Below are 25,627 nucleotides of genomic sequence, written 5' to 3' on the forward strand. Positions count from 1 at the left end.
CATTCAACTGCCATATTTCAAATTACATGATGTCTCCCTGAAACAATGTTGAGATAGGAGGATTGGCAACATGAATATTTTTTTTTTTTACTGAAAAGAAGGACAAAGTGGAAAGCATTTAACTCATGATAAAATTGTTTCTACTTTTCAAGGTGACTTAAATTTTGCTTTTACGTACATTTAAGGAAGTTTAGTAAAATAATTCTACAAAGTTCTATATTCACATCAAAGAAACAGCAGCTTTGCACAGGCTACATCCACCTCCCTGCAAACCAAACAAGACAGAATATTTTGGCATTTTGGTCTTTGAATTCAAAATGTGCAAGCTAAAGACCAAAAGAAACTCTACTGTAAGACAAATGTAATGCAAACTATATGGTATAAAATAAACAGTAGTCTGCATTCTGCTCAGAAAATGAAAACATTTTATATAATTTGTGTTTTCAAAGAATTTTGTTGGGTTTTTGTTTTTTTTACAGCAAAACTATGCACACAAAATAACATTATTTCTCAATGCAACTTCTCAGGTACCCACGGGAAGCAAATAGAGCTATTGCTAATTTCTACAAAAATATATACAGTTTGTTTAAAATCAATATAAAAGCTGAACCTTGCAGTACAGTATATAAACCTTTTCCAATGTCAGAGAGCGTATATTGAAACAGTTGTGTAAAAGACCGTTAACATACTTCAAAGACTATATACAAGAGGAAAAAGTGATTATTCAAAAACACCCATCACAGTGCTTAACAAGATTTAATGTACATTTATTCTTAACATGTGGAACATATAGTATAAAGATTTTATACTGAATAAATGATATTCGTTAAGCCAGAGGAAAAGGAGGAATTTACAACAAGTTTTTTCATTTTCTTTTCTGTTTTTTTTTTTTTTTTTTTTAAACTACATTTTCTTGAAATACAAATATGTTGAGTTTCATCACTGAAAAACCCCAAAGTTGTGTCGATTCATCTGTTGTGTTGTAATAACTGCCATTTGTATAATATAACCATTGTCTTCTTTAGTTGGCAGGTGACTTTTTCCACATTGTAATTGCAACCTGCAAGTGTCCAGCTGCTATACTGAAATAGAGCATTCATTTATACATACAGAAACCTGCACATTACCCCCATGGTGGGAAATATGGCCAGGATTTTTTTTTTTCAGTGCCATGACAAAGGAGAAAAAAAAGATGACAATAAAAGTCTATCACTTTAACCACATCATGGGGAGATAGCCAAAGTATACTAAAAATTAATTTTTAAGAAAAGAAACAAAGTGAAGGCCTGTACATTTCTTATATACATCCCAGACCCTGGGTAATAATGAGAAACAAAAAAAAATATATAACAAAGCATCTAAAGGCTGTTATCATATGAAATTTCAAATACTATACTTGATTATGACAGTGGTATGAATTTTTGAGCTTTTTTTTTTTAAATAGGTTTAAATGTTCAGATTTTTTTTATTTATTTTCCCAACAAGTGTCTATTCATTCTGCTTCTAGTCTAATATTACTGTTATCCAAAGGATAAAAACAGATTCTGATTTTAAACTGAGACCCCCTTTCTACATACTCCAACAATGTCACTAGTGGTTCTATTGCACACTGGTTTGGTACATTTCTTTTAACTCAAGGGTACAAAAAAATACTCTGAATATGAAAACTGAAATAATAACAACTTATTCTCTTCAAAGAAGTGATAAAGTTTCATTTTTTACAATGCTCACACGGGTTTATCTGTCCCCTAAGGCTAATAATACAATCAAGAAAAAGAAACTAAAAAAATAAGATCCAAAATGACCTTCAAATGAAACAATCACCAACTTTGGTAAGGAAAAATAAAAATAAAATAGAATGAACATGAACACAAACAGCAAATATTTATTTTCATAGCTCATTAACCATTTCTTAGAAATTCCAATTGGTAAATAATAACTGGGTGAGGAGCATCTTTGCTTTTCTTTTATTTGTCATGTTTCTTCTTCTCTAAAGAACAGAAAAATAGCCAGTTATATGCGACGTCCTACCCTCCTCTTATACATGATTGGCTTCCCACTGGTGTCATAACTGTCCTATTTGAAAAAGTACATCACAAATGACCGAAGAAACTGTAGAGTTCAGAACCGCTGTTATAGAGATATCCAATAAACGACTTTCGTGCAAAAGAAACTCAGAGTGGTTCTCTTCCACTTTGGCCATGGCCAATAAAGCCTTAGCCGCCCTACACATCATGTCTACACTAGGAGGCTCCAAATGGGGAGGCTGCATGTGCATGAGGTTATGCTGATTCTGCTGATATTGGGCCATGGTAACACCATCTTCCAAGAAGCCTATTAAGTTTCCAATGGTTCCTTTTTGCAAAGCTATGGCCCTTGCTACCACTGTATCCCCCTGAGCAAGGTTCGAAAGCAGCGCCACAGACATTTCTCGACACACAGGGTTTTTGCGATCCTCGACATGCCTAACTAGAGTCGCATAGAATTTTTCTTGGCGACTGAAAGGAGGTGTGGCTAGAATAAGATCTACATTATTGTCCTGTATACTGAGTTTACATAATGTTTCAAGCACAAGTCTCTGAGGGGAAAGGATAGAATTGGGCCCTACTGTTGGGAAATGATCCTGTGCCTCAGCAGATGGGCACACCAACCAGTGTAGTAAACCATCCAAAATTGGCAAACAGATACTTTCTGTGTAAGCAGACAAGTCTAACTGTCCAGAGATATTGGCTAATGTGACCAAAGTATTTTCCCTCAGTACCTCGAGACAGTCCCACCACCACTCATCCTTGCTGCAACTGACACCTTTTTCTACCTCCTCCTCTTTTTCATAAGTTTGTGGTGTTCGTTTTCTCTCTGGATGCTCATGATGGAGGAGAATTAATTTCCCAAGAGTCAAGACCAAGCCCGAATGTTTTGACATTTCTGCATCATTCCCAGGCACAAAAGACAAACTACGAATAATATTTGACACACAAATGCAACGCCTGGCCAAAGAGTCTTGCCAAGGAGCCACTGTACACAAAGGAACTTCATCTCGGCTTCTTGGTTCATCTTCCAGTAATGTTATATTCCTGTGACTTTTGGCTTGGTGGATTCCTAATGAAAGTTTGTTGCTCTCTATTTGCAAGCAAGGGTTATTGGAATCTTCAGTGAGTGCACCCGGCCTTGCAGAGAGCACATCATCAATGGTTGCGGTTATGCTCTTTTCTTGTTGATCTTCGTCATTATCTGGTAGAAATCTATCATCTTGCTCTTTCTTCTTTTTGTTTGGAGGACTGACTGGTCTTTGAGGTCTCCTGTACAAGGGAATTTGCATTTTGCTTTCAAAGTGAGTCTGAATATGTTCAGTTGTATCACCTCCACCATGCTGCCAATGAAGTAGCCCACTATTAAATTCCTGAACATGTCCAAGTCGATCAGAACGATCAATCACAAATAGATCATTCTTCTTTACAACTTTGATTGGCAGCCTATCAAACTTACTTGCTTGTTTTTGCTTCTCATTTCGATTTACTAACATTTCAGGTTTTATGTGTAGGGTATTTTTTTCCTCTGGTTTTAGGTTTTCTTTCTCATCCGATACACTGTCATTATCATGATCAGGTTCATTTTCATCAATAACCTCATCCTCCTCTGTATCATTTTCATAATCCATAGCAGCTTCTTCTTCCTCTGGAGATGGATTATCATCTAAGTCATTTTCAAGAGCATCACAAACATTTGCCCCAACTTCATACTCCTTCAGTATCCCAAAGATGTCAATGAGGCATTTCCTAAAATATTCCACCAAGAGCTCCAAAAAGCCAGGCAGCTGTTAAATCAAATGTAAAAGTGTTATTAAATGGTTTAATGTAACTTTGCAATAAAGATTTTAAAAATTATGTTTGCAGCATGATAAATATATTTGTAATGTACAAAACACAAAAACTGGTGATGAGCTTTTTGTCCAGAAGAATACTCAAGATGTGTAAACTGCTATGAGTATAGTTGAAGGCAGCCCAACATACAAGCTACATAGGACTATTAAGAGATCATAAAGTTCATATAGTATTCTACACAGTATTTCATTTCCCTAATTTGAATATAAAAAAATATGCTAAAATTACAATATTCTCTTGTTTTTGACATTTCCAACTAGTATGCTTAATTTCCCAGCAGATTAATTTCCAGTATTTAAATTTATAATGATGGTACACGGTCTCTCAGTTATGTGTGTAAATCTTGTCCATCAATTGTTCTATCATCATATTACACAGCTAGAGGGAGTCTGCTTCTTCAGGATGAATGCTTAGGATACTCATCCAAAATCAAGATCATAATATAATCTACAAATTCTTGTGCCATATATTGTCACCCTTAAAGTAACACAATAGGGGAGAAGGATGTAGTTGGGTGAGCCCAGAGACCCTTAGTACTGAACCCACAATGGAGAGCTTGTATAGGGAACCTATGGCTGACTGCCTCCCCATCTGCTCAGTTCACCATTAAATATTCTAATACAGTTCAAATATTTGACTGCAATACACCAACCTGAGATAGAGTAAAAGCAGCCACTGTACTGTCATCAAATAGCAGGATGTTGATGGTGTCCAAAGCCCACGTACTTTCAGCCAAGAGACCAGATTTTAAAGACATCATTACCCTCCAAGCTTCAGGTGTTACTAGAAAAAAGAATGTACAAAAAAAAAATAAATATATTTCCAAATTACTCACTTGAAATGAACTATTATTTAAATTAATCATGAGACACAAGTAAAAAACTGTCCACATGGCTACTCATATTTAGACCTGCATTATATTTAAATTATATATTTGTAATTTGTTCAAAACATTTTATGATTACACAATAGGTTTTAAGTTGTTGTGCTGTTTTTTCTTTGATTTCTCTTCTTTTACTAGGAAATACTGACAAAGCAAAAATCTACAGAAATTCTGAGGTTCCTGTGATAGCAGTATGCCATTCGGTTCCACCATGTCATGTACAGTACAATGTGTACAGTATATAGAAGGCCTAGCAGAGAAGAACAAGCTCTTGACTTGTGTGTATTTGATACCACCTGTGCAAGTCACAAATGGAAATTCAAACATAATCAATCATAGATCTTCACTCCCCTTCAAAAAAAAAAAAAAGGTACAGGCATACAAAGGAATTAATTTTAGGTTCTTTCTTTTTCTTAGATGCAAAAATGCTAAATACCTAAATTATTAGGGAAGACAGACACATTAAATACCAAACTCACCATAATTCTGCCCTCCTCTATAGGACTAAAACATTCCAATGGCTTTAAATTGGTAGCTGACATAGGTGGAATAGTATTGCCTAATTTCCATTTGTATTACTTGGTGGCAGTCCTAGTTACGGTTAGATACTGATTTATCATACCCTTGAGTAACCATAAAGTTGGCTTTGGAGCTACAATTTTAGGGTCCTCTTCTACATAGGGCAGACAGTTGTATTGACACTGATGCAAGAGATATACTGTTTAAGTATTATCATAATATCTGTATCTGTGCTTTTTGGTATGTGTCTGCTGAAATACATCCACCTTTAACTGCAACTGGAACCTGTTTACTCTCTCTATGTATCTGTGCTTTTTGGTATATGTCTGCTGAAATACATCCACCTTTAACTGCAACTGGAACCTGTTTACTCTATGTATCTGTGTTTTTTGGTATGTGGCCTTTTCCATCTGTTGCCCTGTGTGCGTTACCATGATGTTTATGTTCTGAAGTATCTTACCATGTTTTATGTGATGACCTTATCTTTATAGCCTTTCTTGCTAATCTGACTTTAGAAGTGAAAGGTCCACACTGATTGTTAGGCATCCTTATATCCACTCATGATTAATTAACGAATTTCCACCCCCACCTTTATACCAGTATAAATTTAGTGCGCCCATAAGGGGTCAACATGTTGCTGGGGGAGCACGTTGCAGGGCATATTTCCTTAAGGCTTAAATGATTCTTTCTCCAAGTGATATGCACTTCAAGCTCTGCACTTCAGCGATTGCACGAAGCGAGCATACACAGCAACTACACCAACAGGCACCAAACAGCCTGCCTTCTGTCCTCTCCCTTTTACTGCTCCTGCCAACTCTTGCTAATTTTACATACATATATTGAGAAAACCTCCAGGACTCTGGGGCATGTCCCTTCATATAAATCACATTCCCACATTACCTCCCTCACCCTCCTGCTTCTCCTTACCTCTGGTGACATTTCACCAAACCCTGGGCCTCCATTTGGCTTTTCCCCACTCTCCCACCACCCTTTACCCTCTGACAGCAGCCGCAACCTACAGCACCTAGTTTCCATTCCTCTTCTTCCCAATACCAGCCTCCCCTTCTCCTGTGCCCTCTGGAACGCCGCTCTGTCTGTAACAAACTCACCTCCCTCCACGACCTCTTTTAACAAATTCCTTTAACCTACTCACCATTGCTTCTCTCTCCCATGGTGGCCTTCTCTGGACTCACTCCCTCAGACCAAGTGGACAGAAGGGAGGTGGAGTGGGAATCCTTCTAGCCCCATGCAGCACCTATCAGGTACTTCACCCACCTCCCTCTCTGACATTCTCCTCTTTTGAGGCACATTGTATGCGTCTATTTTCCCCTGTTTCTCTAAGAATTGCTGTCATCTACCGCCCCCCTGGACCGGTATCAACCTTCCTAAAGACTTCTCTGCCTGGCTACCCTACTTTCTCTATTCTGAAATCCCCATAATCATTCTTGGGGATTTCAACACCCCTGTTAATACTACTACTACTTCTAAACTTCTCAGTCTTACCTCATTTCTTGACCTGAAGCAATGCATACAGGCTTAATGGCAACACCATTGACCCTTTCTTCTACTATCTATGTACTCCATGCAACTTCCCCAACAATCCACTCTCTGATCACCACCTTATTAGTTTTGCTCTCTCCCTGTCTCCCACCTCCTCTCCCTCCAACCACTTAACAGTTACCCGTAGAAACATTCGCCACCTCAACCCTTCTCTTCTCTACTTGGCTACTGACCATATATATGACAAAATCTCACCCCTGTCATGCCCCAACCTAGCCAGTTCCATCTATAACAGCTCACTGTCATCCTCCCTAGACAAGCTCGCTTCCCTCACTACACGCAGAATTCGGCCGACTGCTACAACCCTGGCAAACAGACAAGACCAGAAGCCTCAGAAAATATAGCCACGCTCTTGAGCGCCTGTAGCTCAAGACTAAGTCCCCGAAGGACTACAAACCATGATAAATCTGCCCTCCTTAAAGTGGTGTTCCAGCCTCCCCATTCCCCCTCCAAAAATTAAAAGTCAGCAGCTACATATACTGTAGCTGCTGACTTTTAATATTAGGACACTTACCTGTCCTGGAGTCCAGCGATGCCGACACCACAGCCGATGTTTCCATCGGCTGTCGGGTGCTGCTGCCGTCGCCATTGCCGGTGAGGGAACCCGGTAGTGAAGCCTTGCAGCTTCACGGGCCGGTCCCTAATGTGCATGCACGAAGAGCGCTGTGCATTCGGATTGACTCAGGCGGCGGAGGAAGGAAGAGGGGGCCAAACTTCCGAGGGACAGTGCCGCAGCGCCGTCTCCCGGAAGTGGGGAAGGGTACCTGTCAAAAACAGGTACCTGTTTCCCCCTCCCCCCTGAAAGGTGCCAAATGTGGCACCGGAGGGGGGGGAGGAAGCATATGAGTGGAAGTTCCACTTTTGGGTGGAACTCCGCTTTAAATACTATTCCTGCCTCCTCACTACCAAGCAAACCTATTTTATCACGCTTATTCACAAATTCTCATCTAGTCCCCATCAACTCTTCTCTACCTTTAACTCTCTACTCTGTCCTCCACAGACTCCACTCTCTAACTCACTGACTGCCCAGGAGATCGCCAATCACTTCAAAAATAAGATCAATACAATTCGCAAGCAGATCTCCAATGTGCAGAAACCTCCCCTACTTAACACCCCATGTTCACAGGTACAATTATTACTTCCCTTGTTCAACCCTGCTAGTATTAATGAGGTTGCTGGACATTTTTCTAACACCCATCTAACCACCTGCCCACTGGATCCTGCTCCCTCGCAAATGCTACCCTCACCCTCTGACTCACATTTTCAACCTCTCCCCCTCTTCTGGCATTTTCCCCAACTCTCTAAAACATGCGCTTGTCAGTCCCATCCCTAAAAAGCCCTCACTAGATCCCACCAATCTTCACAATCTACGCCTCATCTCCTTACTTCCCTTCTCCTCCAAATTCCTTGAATGGCTTGTTTATAATCGACTGAGTGACCATCTGACTAAGAACAAACTTCTTGATCCCCTTCAGTCCGGATTTTGCCCTCAAAATTCCACGAAAACTGCTTTCCTTAAACTCACAAACGACCTACTAACAGCTAACACCAATGGACACTATTCTGTACAAGTCCTCCTGGACTTTTACTGCCTTTGACACAGTGCACAACCCCCTCCTCCTCAAAAAAACTCCACTCCTTTGGTCTCCGTGACAGTAATCTTCACTGGTTCTCATCCTACCTATCCCAACGCACCTTCAGTGCTACTTACAACTCTACTACCTCCTCCACTCTTCCTTTCTCTGTCAGGGGCCCCCAAGGTTCTGTTCTTGGTCCACTCCTTTTTTCAATCTACACCTCCTCACTGGGTCTTCTGAATTCCTTCCATGGCTCTCAATATGATCTCTATGTTGACGACACCAAAATCTATCTCTCCACCCCTCAGCTCACTCTGTCAGCTTCTAATTCACTCCCTGGTCATCTCTCGTCTCGAATACTGCAACTCCCTTCTCATTGGCTTACCTTTAAATAGGCTATCCCCCCTTCAGTCTATCGTGAACGCTGCTGCCAGGCTCATCCACCTTACTAACCACTCAGTGTCTGCTACCCCTCTTTGCCAAACCCTCCATTCGCTGCCACCCATCCTACGAATTAAATTAAAGATACTAACCATAACTTACAAAGCCATCCATAACTTGGCACCCAGCTACATCACTAACCTGGTCTCAAAATACCAACCAAATCGGTCCCTTCATTCCTCCCAGGACCTCCTGCTCTCTAGCTCCCTCATCACCTCTTCTCATGCTCGCCTCCAGGACTTCTCCCAAGCCTCTCCCATCCTTTGGAATGCTCTACCCCAATCTGTCCGACTATTTCCTACTTTGTATACTTTCAGGCGATCCCTGAAAACACATCCCTTCAGAGAAGCTTATCTGGCACCCACCTAAGAACTGTACATTTATTTTCTCTATCAGCCCATCCCCCACAGTTATTACCTCTTATCTCTTGACCCTCCCTCTTAGATTTTAGGCTCTAACAAGCATGGCCCTCTGATTCCTACTGTATTAAAGTGTATTGTATTTGTACTGTCTACCCTCAAGTTGTAAAGCGTCACGTAAATTGTCGGCGCCATTTAAATCCTGTATAATAATAATAATAGTCGTTAGCTTCAGAGGCATGGGGTTGATTTATTAGGGCAAAGGCAGCTTATTTAGCTAAGTGAATTTAATTTTGCAAGGGAATTTCCCTTAACTTAGTAAATGAGGTGAAGCATGTAATTGGAAATGATTTGTACCACATTCAGTACACTATGCATCCACCTGATCCTCCGTCATAGGTAAGAAAGAAAGATATTGCACATAATATGTGCAGATCATTTTTATTGTGGTCCTGCCGCACATAATTTAACATTGTTTAGGTGTTTTTATCCAGTTCTCAAAACAACTTATGGGTATATATTGGTACTATTTAATTTTCCACATTGTTAGCTTCAGTGTTTTAAGTACTGACATAAAACAAATTGCTCCAACAAACCTGTGGCTCTAACAAAGTTGCTACATTGGACATCCTTGTAAGAATCTCTTGTAAGAGTGCTCACTTAAAGTGGAACCAAAATAAAATGTGAAGATGAAAACTTTTTGAGCTGCTAATCAAGCCTCAAATCACCTCAGCTTTATATCTACAGTGTGAAATCATCTAAGATACTGCACACTGCTGCCTTTGAATTTAAAGGGCTGTATACATGGCCTGAATATCGGGCGGCAATAGAAGCCGGCCAACATTCGGCCCATGTGTAATAACAATTTCCAAATTAAGAATTCACTTTAAATACCATCTTGCATTTGCCACATCACAATGTACAATGAAAAATATAATGCTTATAAATACATTTTAATATATTATTTTAAAATAAATTTAATTTTGTTTCCACTTACCAATGTCTTTTGAGGTAATTTTTCTCCTCGACTTCAAGACTGGTTGAGTTGCTTCCACTGAGCCAGGGGGGAAGGTAATTTCACGCCTGACGATAGAAGTCTGTTGAGAATGCCCAGTTGTCTGAGTTGGTGGAACTGTGGGCATAACTTTCTGCATTTTCATAGAAGGCAAGAAAGGAGATTTGCTTGGTGACATACGGTTTTCTAGTGAGCGCTGAAATGAGGCAGGGCTAGAAGCCCTTGAAATGTGGTTTGTAATTGATGGTGGGGTCTGGTAAGATGAAGGCGGAGCCCTAGTGTTTGGTTGAATTGATCCAGATGGGGACATGTAGGAAGGCTGCCGTTGAGATGGCCAAGGACCCTCATGATTCATTCTTTGGTCAGATCCCAAGATATCATCAGAACGGTTCATAGTTGGATAAGTTCCTTGCTGTTGTGTGCCAGCTGGGCCTTGCCTTGCTTGGTATGAATAGGGTATTTCACTGCGTGAGGGCCACATATTCTGCTGAGCACCATCGCCCGAAGATGACTGCACTGCCCCACCCATCATTTGAGGTCCAATGCCATGCTGCTGCATTTGTCCTGGGCCCTGCATCTTCTCTCTGTTGTAAGGGAAAGAATACTGTCCTTGCATTGGCCTCCTGTCTGGTCCAGAGTAAGTGTTGCCATACTGATTGTACACATCCTGCTGCTGGCTGCTATACTGCATACTGTACATTTCTCCCTCATGGCGCTTTGATGAAGGACAATACATACTATCCATATGGCGTTTGAAGTTCTAAAATTAAATAAAGTAGATTTTATGTAAGCCAAAATATATATATATATATATATATATATATATATATATATATATATCATAAATATCTATTGTTATTATCCAGGACAAACTAATGAAAACTAATTATTGAAATAAAAAAATGTCAACTCATATTTATGTTTAAATCTTTGGACAGATTATGTCGTTTGTAACATTGCCCACCATTTAGTGTATATATCCCAGTGCTATTAAATATAGAGCAGTATAACTTCTCATATATATAAGTATGCATAGTTCCTCATGATTTGATCCAGAAAGAAAATACAAATTGTAAAACAAAAAAGAGTCAATTCAGAATGTTGTACATCATATGTATTATTTCTATTCTATGGGTACTGCTCTAATAGAGCTAGCTATGCCATTAAAGCCCAAATGAAGTCTCATATAGGTTTGTATTTTGCTTTTATAGAAATTTTTTGGCTTGGAAATGCCTTGACATACATTTCTCTTTTATTGGAAGTGAACCTACCATCCTCTAGTTTTTATGAGGCAAACTGAGATGAAAGTTGGGCAAAAGTATTCTTATTTGAGACAACAGAGTAGAATTCAACTGAATACTTATATGCATATTTGGGAGGTCTAAAAACTGGCTATGGATTATTTGTAATTTCTTTGTTCCACCAGTGGGCTGAACAAAAAAAGACAAATAAATTCCGCCAACTACACAAGCGAGGTGGATGAAATAATCCTTCCCACTGGAACATTGCATTCAGACAACGCCTCCACTGTCAGAAAACACTGATCAGTGGCTACAGTCAATTGGTTGCAGCTACTGATCAACAAAAGTTTTCAGACAGTCCTTTTCAACAGAAGTTGATTACTAGAATGGGGACAGCCATACCTGAATCAAAATTCATCTGGTTCCTTCAGAAATGGCTTAATTTTAAACTATCTATGGCTAGGTATAGATTTTAGGGGAAACAGAGCACATTATTTGAAAATATTTAGTTATGCCCCTTATGATCCACCCAACACCCAGTGTCAATCTTTTCAGTGATAATATTTTAGACTGAATGCACAAGACAGGACCCCAAGATTTAAAAAAAACAGCACTAGTCATCTTGTTTCCTTTGGCCCCAGTGTAAATATTGAATTTTGAAAATTTAAACTGAACTACATGAATATAATTATTGCCATTACTTTGAAGATACCGTAATGGGTTCTATGCTGCAATTTTCTGAGACAGAGGGTTTACTAAAGTTGTAAACTTTTGTAAGAGTGCCAAATAATCTTTTATAAAAGCTACTTTAGGGCTTACGTTTATTGGATGTAACTCTGTAGTAATGCAGTGTATAGAAAAAAAAAATGTCCAAATTTTCTGGCATACTGAATTGGATATTACAATAATTCCATCAGCTTACTTGTTGTTGTGGGTACATTCCTGGTTGGTGCCCTCCATAGGGTGGTTGTCCTGAAGCAGGACCTTGCCCTGGATACTGCTGTCCATAGGTTTCATGCCTGGAACACAAGGCAACAACAAATGTTTCAATATTGAATATAATATTTTGCAGCTTTATTATTTTGTATAATGTTTGCATGTGCAGAAATGCTTGTAAAATTCCAGTGTAAGGCAGGTTTCCTGGAAACATAATGCAATGCATTACATATGTCTTTTCACATCAGTATCTGCTCCTGAAATCAAATCTTCCCAACTCAGACAGATCTATTAGGAACAATTTGAATGAAAGGCAATTATTCACACAGAAGACTTTTGGATTGCAAGGGGAAACAGAAAGAGGAATACCATGAAAACATAGCTAGAACATTTGCTGAAGGCAGATTGGGACCCTGAGGGTACTGGGACCCAGATCCCTACAACTAGATAGTACAAGTGCAAAACATTTAGGTACGGTGCTGGATTATTTGGCCAGTTTACTCATACTAAATAATTACAAGCATGTACATGGTTCAGGCAGCTTTTCCAGAGTTTATTTATCACAGGTATTTAAGAGTGCTGTCAGTTTAAGGAGTGCTTCACATATATATTGTACATGCAGGTCAGTCCCTGCCCTCATGGAGCTTACAATCTAAGGTCCCTAACTCACATTCATACATACACTAGGGCCAATTTAGACAGGATCCAAGTAACCTACCAGCATATCTTTGGAGTGTGTGAGGAAACCAGAGTACCCAGAAGAAACCAAAGCAGTCACAGTATTTTATTATTGGATCCCAAAATGTGCAATGGTCTTTCTACTTAGGTTGGGTGCTGTTGATGCTCAAAAACTTGCAGTTTTTTACCAAGCAAAAGTACTTCTGAATGCAAGAGAGGACTGAAATGTATTCATCCACAGCATGCAACCCCCATGTGAATACCCTCTTTCCATCCCTCCTATCTAACTTATCAAACTGTTCTTCTTTCTCTATTTTGTCACTTTTCCTCCCTCTATAATTGTAACAGCACTTTGTGACGCAGTCACTGCATAGGCAAACAGTCACTTCCAGTGCTATGAGGCCTTCCGCAGTGTGGAACAACAGGAACAATGGTAATACCAAAGGACTAAGTGGACACTGCCCCCCTCAGACGGGGTGGTCCGATAGATATTGCAAGAAAAAAAGAATGGAAAGCGCACGCACCTAGTGCATTAACAAAAACACATTTATTGTATAGTAAAATCGAACAAAATGGGTACTCACACGCAAAAAAAAGTAGGCCATTAAAACACACACGCAATGCTGAATAGTGTGGACACGCATGTGTGCCATATTTAAATTGCAGGGTATACAGCTGACGCAAAAGTTGTAGCTATGGCTGATATCCCCCCCATAGCTACAACTTTTGTGCAGCAAGGAAGCAAAAACTGTATGCATGCTTGTAGAACCACAGGTACCAGCAGAACCACGGAAGCAAGGAAGAAGGGGGAGCATCCCCAAAATGCGCCAGCTGTATACCCTGTGATGCGCATGAGGCACACGTGCGTCCACACTGTTCAGCTTTGTGTGTGTGTTTTTATCACCTGCTATCATTTGCCATCTTGTGAGTACCCATTTTATCGATTTTACATTAAATGTGTTTTTTGGTAATGCACTAGGTGCATGCGCTTTCCATTCTTTTTTTCTTGTAGTCATTGCATACATCACCACATGTAGACGATACTAGCATATTAGGCCCCTCACTACGGTACAGTTGCTGGGGAATTATCTAGCCATTGACCTTAATGGGGTGGTTTTAAAAGCAACTGCTGTTTTCTGTTGTTCTCTATAAGAAAGCTCAATAGAAATATATTAAAGAAACTGGAAATTGGGGCAAATAAATGTCATCATTGCAAGCAACTTGATTAAAGAGGGGAAACCACTGCAGGCACTAAAAAGAGAAATTACATTTTTTATCCCCTTTTTAAAAACAGATTTACAATATACCAAAAAATACAGTTAACAAGTAGCTTAAAATCCACTCAATGCTGAAGTGAACAGCACTGTGATCATTAATACATCATTACATTTTTTTTTGTTGTTGCAAGCAGTGTATATATCTGAATTTGACCAGGTACAGGTAAAGAAAAGAATCGCACCTCTTTAAAATAATTGCATTTTGCTTGATTGATTTTTCTTAATTGCAACTGTGCCTGAAATGACGACAGGCACCTTTTTTGTTTTATATGGCTGTATCTACTCAGTGCAATTTATAACATCCAAGTAAAAGATATAACACCAACATGTCAGAAACATAAGAAAAAAAAATTCAAAAACAGAATCACTGAGTTGGAAAAAGGATCACCACCTCCTAAAATGACTTGTAAACTCAATCAGGTGTAGCTAATAACCTTCTCAATGGCACACAGAGCCATTTGACTTTCAAATGTGATTAGCTGTGGTGGTTTTGATTAGCTCAGCATGAAAAGAGCTTTCCTGGAGCATTTCAGTCTCTGTTAGTGCAACTGAAACAAACAATCAACTATATGTGGCAGGGCACTGTTAAAAGATCTCCAGGATAAAGTTATGGGCACAAGTCAGGCGATAGATACAAAAACAATTTAACCACTTAAGCCCCGGAGGATTTGGCTGCTAAACGACCAGAGGGCATTTTGCGATTCGGCACTGCGTGACTTTAACGGACAATTGCGCGGTCGTGCGACGCTGTACCGAAACGAATTTGGCGTCCTTTTTTTCCCACAAACAGAGCTTTCTTTTGGTGGTATTTGATCACCTGTGCGATTTTTTGATCACGCGCTATAAACAAAAAAAGAGCGCCAATTTTGCAAAAATAGCAATATTTTTCCCTTTTTTTTATATGAAATTCCCCCAAAAAAAAATGTAAAAATCAAAATTTTTTAATATTTTCGGCCAATTTGTTTTATGCTACCTATGTTTGGTAAAAAAAATCGCAAAAAGCGTATTTTGATTGGTTTGCGCAAAAGTTATTGCGTTTACTAACAAAGGGAAAGATTTTTGTCATTTTTGTTGTTTTTTTTTTAACGCGTAATGGCGGCGATCTGCGATTTTTTTGCGGTACTGCGACATTGCGGCGGACAGATCGGACCCTTGACTGACATTTTTGACACTTTTGGGGTTACCAGTGACATTTCTACAGTAATCAGTGCTATACATATGCACTGTTACTGTAAAAATGCACTGGTAGTGAAGGGGTTAACTTTATTTGAGAGGGAGGGGCTGTGTGTGTCCCTAGGGGCGTGATTCTAACTGTGATTGGCTGTGGCTTCAACTGTATGCAGAGTGATCAATGGATCTACATAGTAGATCCATGTGATCAGCTCTCATACAGAGAGGAGAATGACAGGCAGCTTGTTTACACAAGCTGCCTGACTATCTCCCTCTCCCCCGCCGATCGCAGAGTGGCCGGCGGCGATCGGGTCCGCCGGTCACGCGCGCGGGGGGGTCCGTGACCACGCGGGAGCGGGAGCGCGCCTCCGGCGGCGCGCGCTCGCTCCCTAAACCCTCACAGGCGAGCGACGTAGACCTACGTCACTTTGCCTGTGAGGGGCTGACCGCCGCCGTAGATAGTCGTGCGGCGGTCGGCAAGTGGTTAAAGGCTTTATCAAAGCCAGAAGCAGAGTGAAGTCTATTATTAGGAAGTGGAAGGTATTTGGCACAACACAGACTCTCCCTAGATCAGGACGTCTCTCTCAAACTGAAGAGCCAAGAGGAAACTGGTCAGAGAGGCTACTAAGAGGCCTACAGCAACTCTGAAGCAGTTGCAGGAAAGAGTGGTCATTGTGTGCATGTGACAACAATATCATACATTCACCACAAATGTGGCTTGTATGGGAGGGTTGGAGAAAAGCAACTCCTCAAGAAAGGCCACATGCAGTCACGACTGAGCTTTGCCAAACCGCACCTTGAAGATTCTGAGGCCACATGGAAAAATGGGATTTTTGTACTTACCGTAAAATCAATTTCTCTGAGTTCATTGACGGAAACAGCGCTCCATAAATCATAACTACTGGGTTATATTGCCTCCTCCAGGAGTAGGACTAGGCAGAACAAAAAACACCTGGCTACACTGATGGGCTGTCCTCAGCTTCGTATATTACCCCCTCTCTGCTAATCAGTTTACTAGGAAGCAGTATTATAAGTATCAGAGCTCCATAGAGAGGTGGGTGCTGTGTCTGTCGATTAACTCTTCAATCTCTGTCAATTTCATTTTCTCTTTCATTCATCGACGGACACAGCACTCCATAAATCATAACTACTGGGACATCCAAAAGCAGTGCCAAAAGAAAAATGAGGGGTGGGAAAAATAACCCAAGGCTGAACATAAGTGCCCTTAACCAGGACACAGGAGCCCTAACCGGGTCACAGGAGCACGTCTGAAAAAAAAAGTCTAAAGAAAAACACCCCTCAAGAGGGAACAGCCCCTCTTAAAAAGCAGCCTGCAAAACTTTGTGGCCAAAAGAAGCATCCGCAGACGCCAAGGTATCTACCTTATAAAATATTGTGAAGGTATGCACGGACGACCAAGTGGCCACCGTGCAAACTTGCGATATTGATGCCTGATGACGGAAGGCCCAAGAAGCACTCAGCGTCAGAGTAGAATGCGCCTTGACAGGGAAAGGTGGAACCTGACCTTTAATGGAATAGGCTTGAGTTACCGTCTGTCTATTCCATCAGGGGAAGGTAGCCGCAGAAGCGGCTAGCCCTTTTCTTGGTCAGTCCCTAACCACAAAGCGAGTCTGACCTCCAAATAGACTCTGTAGCTTTGAGATACACCGGAATCGCACAAGCCACATCCAAGTTATGCAAAGCAAATTCCTTAGGGATGAGCCGGCTTGGGATACAAGGAAGGTACCGTACAGGTGGAGCCACATGTCGAACCCCCTGAATAAAGGTAAGAACTAAAGAGTGCGTGGCTAGGAGTTGCTGAAAGAAGATTGCCAAGGCAGACACCTGGCCCTTGATGGTACTCAAGCAGGATAGGAGTTGGCGCATCACACATACCTATATAGGCCACTGCACTTGAGAAAGGAGCGCGCACGCCCTGTGAGGCTACTGCCCACGCTCGGAAACGCGTTGTGTGATTGGCTGCTGGATCTGTCACACTGGGCTCCCCTATCTGTCGGCGCCGGAGGTACTGAGGAGCAGGGTGCCCTTCTGAAGCCACTAGCCATCCTACCTAACAGTCTCTTGGCTCACCAGGTGTCGCCCTGAAGAACAGAACACCTTCCTGAAGCCGCTGGCCATCCTACTATCTGGTCTCTTGGCCCTCCAGACATCTCCCTCCTTCACCACCCCCTGCACCACCTCTTTGAGCCACAAACATCCAGCCATGGACCCCTGTGTTCCTGCAGACCTCCTAACAGATGAGCTATTTTATACTGTTTTAAATGTGAGCAGTTTTCCTGTACCTGCCTGCCTGATAACACTTAGAGGTGCTCTGCTTTTTGTTTTTACTTGATGGTACTTAAGTCCAACTTCTGATTAACGCCCTGTTGAAGAAAGGTTAAGATCCGAGCCACAAAACAGGATCGAGGATGAGTGCCAACCGACTCACGCATAGAAATGTACGCTTTCCACGTAAGATGGTATATCTTGCTGGAAGACGACTTCTTCCTCTTCACCATAGTAGGGATCACTGATCCAGACAAACCTCTATCCCTCAGTTACTGGCTTTCAATAGCTAAGCCATTAAAACCAGCAACTGTAAAGCAGGATGGTAGATTAGCCATTGGGACAACTGGTCTTCTCTGAGAGGAAGCACCCAAGGGACATTTACGACCACCAGGATGATTGGAAGATCCTCGCAAGAGCTGCGGAAGAAGCCTGAGCTGAGGATAATGTTAAGGTGCGCTAAAATCAATAGTAATTAAAGGTGTTTATAAACAATTGTTTATAAACAAACACAATATTAATGATGAAGTGATTCAAACCATTTGACATCAATGACACTTGGTGACAGAAAAAACTTATAAAACTCCCAAAGTCCATAAGAAACAATTCTTCAAATCAACCGTGAATCTTGTGTTTCAAAGAAAAGATGTGAAAATCCATAGATCCAAAATGGCGCTTGAATCCCACCACCTTTTAAGATATTCCCTTACCAGACGGATGTAGTAAGGGCGCAAACCAAACTCTTCCCAAATCTCTCCTGTGCAGTGCAAATAAGTGCTAAAATAAGCTGTGTGAACACACAGCAAACTTAGCCTCTTACCAGATAGCACACAGTATTGGGCTTGGGTTCATTCCCTGAATGGTATCTCTCTCACAGCATGAATCGATAGATTCGGGATGACTTGATGGAAAATCCTGCTGCCTCATACACTCCCTTATGATGGCAGTCTCAAGATGTTACTTTAACCCATGGACTCATGACAGCCAACGTCCCAGTCCTCTGATCTTCAGTCCTGGAATATGGACAGGGACTTTAAATATGTCCCATCCTGATCATGTGGATGCTGTTCCTGTGCTGATTAGAGGGGCAGTCTGGGGACCGGCATACAAAGCAGCTTCAGTGGAGCAGTCATCACAACCTGACCTGACAACTCTTTATCAGGACTTTTAGTGCACTAATACAGTCCCGACTTCTGTCCTTTAGCGCAATGCCTAGAGGTCCCAGCTTGTTCTTCGACTCTTGAGATACAAAGCTAACCAAATTCTTGCCACAGATGTGAATCATAGGATGGAAAATAGTACAATAGGCACATCAGAATGGAGGCATCCTATAGGGCAGTCATCAGTGGCTGTATATAGGATGCCTCCATTCTGATGTACTATTGTCACCATGTGTCATTGATGTCAAATGGTTTGAATCACTTCATCATTAATATTGTGTTTGTTTATAAACCCCTTTAATTACTATTTATTTTAGCGCACCTTAACATTTTTACACATTCATCATTTCCAATTGAATAATTGGATCTTTGGTAGCAGCTTTCATCACCAATAGCGCACCTATTTATTTTACTTCATTGAGCTGAGGATAATACTGGCCTTACCGTGGCCCTTGGATGCCTGCGGCATCTGTCAGAGGACCCCGTGATCTGGACACGAACTTCAGTATTCTCCCGTGGAGCCGAACCTGCTAAATGAGCTGCATGTAGGACTGTGCAAACAGAACTGTCTTGAAGGTGGATACCACCAGACTCAGAACCTGTATGCAAACCAGGATAGAGAACTGTCTGTGTGACAGCAGCCGGGGAATCACAGCCTGTGGTTCCAGACATTTGTCCAGAGGAAGGACCACCCTGGTCAATATTAAAATCAGACCTAAGCAAATCAATTCCCTGGACAGGGATGGGGGGGACCTTAGGTAGTTTGGACATAACCTGAACCTTTGCAGGAATTAAATCTGCACAAGGAGACTCGGGACCTAAAAAATCTGAAAAGAACAAACTTTGCCCCCCTTTCTGGGTACCCTCAAAAGAAACATCTCCTTGATGCTCACAAAAGAAGTCCATGGGGCCGGAAACCAGCGAAGATGTCCCCCCAACCAAAATAATGGGTGAGGGCAGACTTTCGTGCTGAAGGGGTCTTGTCTGCAAGTCTGGAGGAGCTAGCTCTGGGCTTACCAGACCAAGGTTGCTTGGAACCTCCTGGGGAAGATTTAAAAGATCTATTTCCCCTATTCTCCATCCCAGAAGCACAAAATATTTTTCCATGGGCTGAGAAGGAAGCCCCCCCCCCCCGTCTGCGACAAGGCTCCTTCCCTTTCCTTGACTGTGGCAGGAAGGTACTCTCCCCCCCCCCCCATGATACCCTTAATGATGTCATCCAGGGTACCCGAAAATAGGCGATCGCTTGAAAGGGCAGATCAATAAGAGCTTTCGTAGAGGCTTGGTCTGCGGACCAATTCTTAAGCCACAGCACGCGCCTAATCACCACCACTGAAACAGAAGGTTTGGACAGCACAGAAGCTGTATCCAAAGCTGCATCACAAATAAACTGCAGCCCATGAACCAACTGGTCAGCTAAATAGCTCCCTAGTCCCTGGCTCAAAAGCTTGGCCCATTCAGTTAGGGTCTGAGACACCAGGGCTGAGGCAAAGACTGGTCGCAATGCCAAACAAGCTATAGTAAACAAGCTGCGTGCCACAGCCCCTGCTTTCCTGTCAGCCGGGTCCTTAAAGGACAGGGATTCCTCTACTGGGATCATGGTTGCTTTATTCAACCTGAAAACAGGAGGGTCTACCACTGAACTAGTCCACTTTTCAAAAGGGTAACGTAGAGCAAAACGTTTGGGAACCACAAAGGGTAATTTTGGTCATTCCCATTCCTTACAGGAAAACCTGTGAAAATGAGGCACATAAGGAAACACCTTTGGAGTACGAGGCGACTTATGCGTACCAAATGACACAGCCACGTCAATGGCTACATCAGCCACATCCACCTTTTTTAAAGTCTCACGCAGTGCAGTGATAAGTGTGTCTACCAGCGCTTTTTCATTCACTGCTGTGACCATGGAGGAATAATCCTCACTATCGGATGGATCTAAGGGTGTGGTGTTAGGTCCCCCTGGACGGGCCGCATCCAACGCGGCATCAGGCTCAGAATCAGATGAGACAGACTGAGCTGGGAAAGGCGGGGGATGCTTCATCCTGGGCCTTTGCTCACACGCTACTTCCACCTGGGACACTAAGGACTGTAGGACGACCGTCAGTGTAACTATGGGAACCTGGGGTGCTGAGGGACCTGTCACCTACATGAGGGGGTCAGTGGGGGAGATGTGACTCTGAGGCTCTATAAGAAAAGAAGGACCTTGCAGTATAAAAACGATCTTTTGGCACCACTAAAGGATCCCCCCCCCCAAGGCTCAGGGTACCTATTAGCAGAGAGCGAGATTACAAGGACCCCCAAGGACTCACCCTACTGACCGGAGGAGCCCTAAGAAATTCAAACCCAGCATCATCATGGACGCCATCCCTGTTCTTATGTCCTGGGCAGAGGAAGCGGAAACTGAGGAGGAAGAGGAGGAGCTTCAGCATCCCCACGAGGCTTTGGTCATCTCCCGGACAAAGGGAAAATGGCCCCTGTGACATCATCAGGCTACACAAACATATCCGCCAACCAGAGACCAGCCAGACTAAGGGAAAATTACCCCCCGTGTTATCATTGGGCTACACAAACATGGCCATCAACCGGAGACCAGCCAGGCTAATGGAAAATGGCCACCCTCAGCTACAAATGCTGAAGCATGCTGGCAGGATCTTCCCTGCACCCTCTGCAATGCTGCACCCTTAGCAAGGGGACCCCCCCAAGGTAGATTACACGTTAGGGGTGACTCCACTGCGCACTCTGCACCAGTCTCTGCACAGGGACCCCCCTGCACTATACCCACACTGCAAACAGTAGGGCATACACCTAGGGGTCTCTTACACTGGGACCCCCTCGGAATACCAGGGCAGGACAGACACTATCCCAGGACCCTTACAGAGGGGTGAAAGCAGGGGAGACCCTAGGGGCCTCTGCTGCATCCTCTGCCCTGGGACCCCCACCAGACTCCAGGTCCAGACAGAGGGGAAAGGGAGTGGGGAAAGTCCAGCTAACTGAGGGATTTAAGGATGGGAGGAGGGAACCTGCAGGCAGATTCGACCGCCACTGAAGATTACCCCACGTCCACCGCAAAAAAACGCTAAAAGGGGAGAGGGGGTCTGTATTTACCCTTCCATGGTGCAGGTAACGCTCCAGACAGAATCCTCGCCACTGAAGTAGGGCAGCTGTCGGGCAAGGGACCGATGTGACTCAAATCCAAGCCCAGTCGTATGCAACCCTGCGAGACATTTACCTCGCGGGCCAGCCTCTGTCCGTGAAGCTAAGTCGCGACCGATCTAGCGCGTAGCTGCGGTCTGCATGCGCTCGCTGGCGGGGCTGGGGGGACCACTGGATCTAGATTATCCAGCCCGTTGCCCAGCTCGGCAGTTAATTGTAGATCTCCCGAGAGAAAAAAACAAAAAAGATGTAAGGAAGGAGAAAAAATTGCTAGGACCAGGGATCCCAGCTGGGAGCTTAGGTCCTTACTCCTGAGCAGAGAGGGCGGTTATATACCAGCTAGCTGGAGGACGGCCCATGGGCGCAGCCAGGTGTTTTATGTTCTGCCCAGTCCTACTCCTGGAGGCAGCAATATAACCCAGTAGCTATGATTTACGGAGTGCTGTGTCTGTCGATGAACGAAAATGAAAAGGTGTTATGGTCAGATGAGACTAAAATTTCATTATTTTGCCTCGACACCAAACGATATGTCTGGTGAAAATCCAGATACAGCTCACCATCCAAATAACACCATTCCTACAGTAAAGCATGGAGGTGGTAGTATTCTGTTATGGGGTTTTTTCTCTGCAACAGGGACTGGAGCACTTGTCAGGATAGAAGGAAAAATGTATGGGGCAAAATACTATCAAATTCTTGGGGAAAATCTGCTGCCCTCTGAAACACACAGCACAGTTGACTACACAGTGGTTGAAGGAGAAAAGGGTGACTAGCCAGAGTCCAGACTTATACCCCATTGAAAATCTGTGGAATGACTTGAAGAATGCAGTCCACAAACAAGCGCCATCTTGAGCAGTTCTGCAAAGAAGAGTGGGCAAATATTGCAAAGTCTAGATGTGCAAAATTAGTAGAGACATATCCCAACAGACTAAAGGCTGCAGCTAAAGCAAAAAGCAGTTCAACAAAATACTGACACAAGGGGGTGATCCTTTTTCCAACTCAGTGATTCTGTTTTTGAACCTTTTTTTTTTGTTTGTTTTCTGACATGTTGGTGTTACTGTATATCTTTCACATGGATGTTATAAGTAAATACAGCTGGTTAAGAGCCAGTTCACACTGGAGCGCCATAGGTCGCCTGCCATAGAGAAGCTGTGGACCCGTTCTAATAGGAGCGACACAAGTCGCTCCGACTTAGAAAAAGGGTCCGGAGCTTCTTTGGGGCGACCCGGAGCGACCTGCATTGACTTCAATGTTATGAAGTCCGTGCCGGCCGCTCCGAGGTCGCGGTGCGAGCTGCGCACCGCGACTTGTGAGGTCGCCCCGGCAAGTCGGATTGCTCTAATGTGAACCGGCTCTAAAACAAAAACTGTGCCTGTATTTATTTCAGGCTGCAAAACAACAAAATGTGATTGTTCTAAAGGGGGGTAAATCTTTTCTATACCCACTGTATCAGCAACTTAAAATCCACTGCACAGCAAAGTTTAGACTGGTAGAAGGAGAAGCAACGCAAGAAGCTAGACATTAGTGCTGCAGTGCTCATGTCCTAACACAAGGGAAATGCTGATAGGAAGAGAAAGCAGATTACTTACCGTTCAGACACAAGATAGAGAAATACAACCTGTAAGAGTTACTTAAAGCGGTATTAAACCCAAAACCAAAAATGTAATATATTGCAGCTTACCAATCATTACATGGGGTGGCTGCATCAGTTTTCTTTGGCTTTTTCCTTCTGTTTTCACTTGGTGAACTGGCCAGTAACACACCTCCTGTACCCCCACTCGATGAATTAGCACAGGGGGGACCTTTGGACAGCAGCACAGTCAGTCTGGGGGGAGGGGAGTGTTAGATGTACTAGCATATTTAAATACACTAACAAGTTGAAGCCAAACTCCAGCTAATACTTTACAAGCAGTTACAGCAAACAGTTTTTTTCCTCTTACAAAAATAAATAAAAGCTGATCATTGTAGGCACCCCTGCCTATGCTAAATAGGTTGTCTCGTCTCTGTAACTGATACATTCTGCTGGAGAGCTTGTTCTTTTGAAAAACAACTTCCTCACTGGATCACCAGATAAAAATAGAAGAAAGAAAGCCTAACAAAGAAAACTAATGCAGCCATTACATTTAAGAATTGGTAAGCTGCAATATATTATATGTTTGCTTTTAGGTTTATTACCACTTTTATTACAGCAGATAGGGCTGTGCAGCAGAGCTGTGTAAATCTCAAGAATAGATGGGCAGAAACACAAATCCCTTTACATGTAGTAATATATACTTTTTGGATATTGGGGTTCAGCTTTAATATCTGTCAATCACATCTATTATTGACAATATTTTTTATCTTTTGCATGAAACGGATTTTACAATCAAATCCGGGTCATTGGTCTTTGGACCTATGAAATAATTTATCCCACCTTTTATTAGGTCAAAAGATAGAAGAAGATAGAAAGAAATGTTCTGCTTCCACATTTACATGAAACTAAAGGCAAGGATTCGATCATTTTTATTTTCTCTCAAATAAATTGCTGAAGGTTGATGCACTTGAGATATGTTCTATTCTATTGAACTGCTTTTATTGGAAGGTTCATTCTTCACGCCCATTTAACACCTTTCTCCTATTCTGTTAGTCTAGATACCTCTATCAATATAACATATTTCACCCATTGTTAATGCAATAAAGGGGCAATTGGTTTCATAGACATTCAGCAATTTACTTTGATAAACTACAAAAAAAAAAAAATAGTTTTGTGTGGAACTTGCAAACTATCTACACACACAGGAATAAACTTTTTTTTAGGAATCATCAGATCCTTACATTAAAAAAGCACAATGTAGATGTATACATACGCATTAAGCATATAAAAGTAAAAAACTATTCACCAAATTGCCCCATTGATCCTTAAAGTGGTTGTAAACCTCAGACATGAAATATACTGAGCAAAATTATAAATGCAACACTTGTTTTTGCCCCTATTTTTCATGAGCTGAACTCAATGATCCAAGAAAACTGGGATTCATCCGTGAAGAGAACACCTCTCCAAAGTGCCATCGAATGTGAGCATTTGCCCGCTGAAGTCGGTTACGACGGCGAATTGCACTCAGGTCGAGACCCCGATGAGGATGTTGAGCATGCAGATGAGACGGTTTCTGACAGTTTGTGCAGAAATTCTTTGGTTGTGCAAACCGATTGTTGCAGCAGCTGTCCAGGAGGCTGGTCTCAGACGATCTTGGAGGTGAAGATGCTGGATGTGGAGGTCCTGGGCTGGTGTGGTTACACGTGGTCCGCAGTTGTGAGGCCGGTTGGATGTACTGCCAAATTCTCTGAAACGCCTTTGGAGACAGCTTATGGTAGAGAAATGAACATTCAATTCATGGGCAACAGCTCTTGTGGACATTCCTGCAGTCAGCATGCCAATTACTTGCTCCCTCAAAACTTGCGACATCTGTGGCATTGTGCTGTGTGATAAAACGGCACATTTTAGAGTGGCTTTTATT

At 42.3% G+C, this 25,627-nt stretch overlaps 1 protein-coding gene across 2 annotated transcripts in view; it reads right to left on the bottom strand.

Moving 5' to 3' along the window:
• Nucleotides 1-428: 428 nt before the first annotated feature.
• The window catches only part of ARID1B (AT-rich interaction domain 1B), a 584,054-nt gene continuing 558,855 nt past the window's right edge, over nucleotides 429-25,627 (bottom strand). The window contains exons 18-22 of one of the 2 annotated variants that reach the window (XM_082250153.1): nucleotides 23,815-23,958; nucleotides 12,399-12,495; nucleotides 10,218-10,995; nucleotides 4,534-4,664; nucleotides 429-3,814 (exon numbers count right to left, since the gene is read on the bottom strand). In XM_082250153.1, coding sequence (XP_082106279.1) covers nucleotides 2,066-3,814; nucleotides 4,534-4,664; nucleotides 10,218-10,995; nucleotides 12,399-12,495; nucleotides 23,815-23,958 — 2,899 coding nt within the window. In that variant the 3' untranslated portion in view covers nucleotides 429-2,065. The remainder of the gene's footprint in view (nucleotides 3,815-4,533; nucleotides 4,665-10,217; nucleotides 10,996-12,398; nucleotides 12,496-23,814; nucleotides 23,959-25,627) is intronic. The other variant, XM_082250154.1, reaches the window with a different exon arrangement.

This window comes from Pelophylax lessonae (genome assembly GCF_965119305.1).
Source record: "Pelophylax lessonae genome assembly, chromosome: 3".
In the NCBI taxonomy this organism is placed as follows: Eukaryota; Metazoa; Chordata; class Amphibia; order Anura; family Ranidae; genus Pelophylax; species Pelophylax lessonae.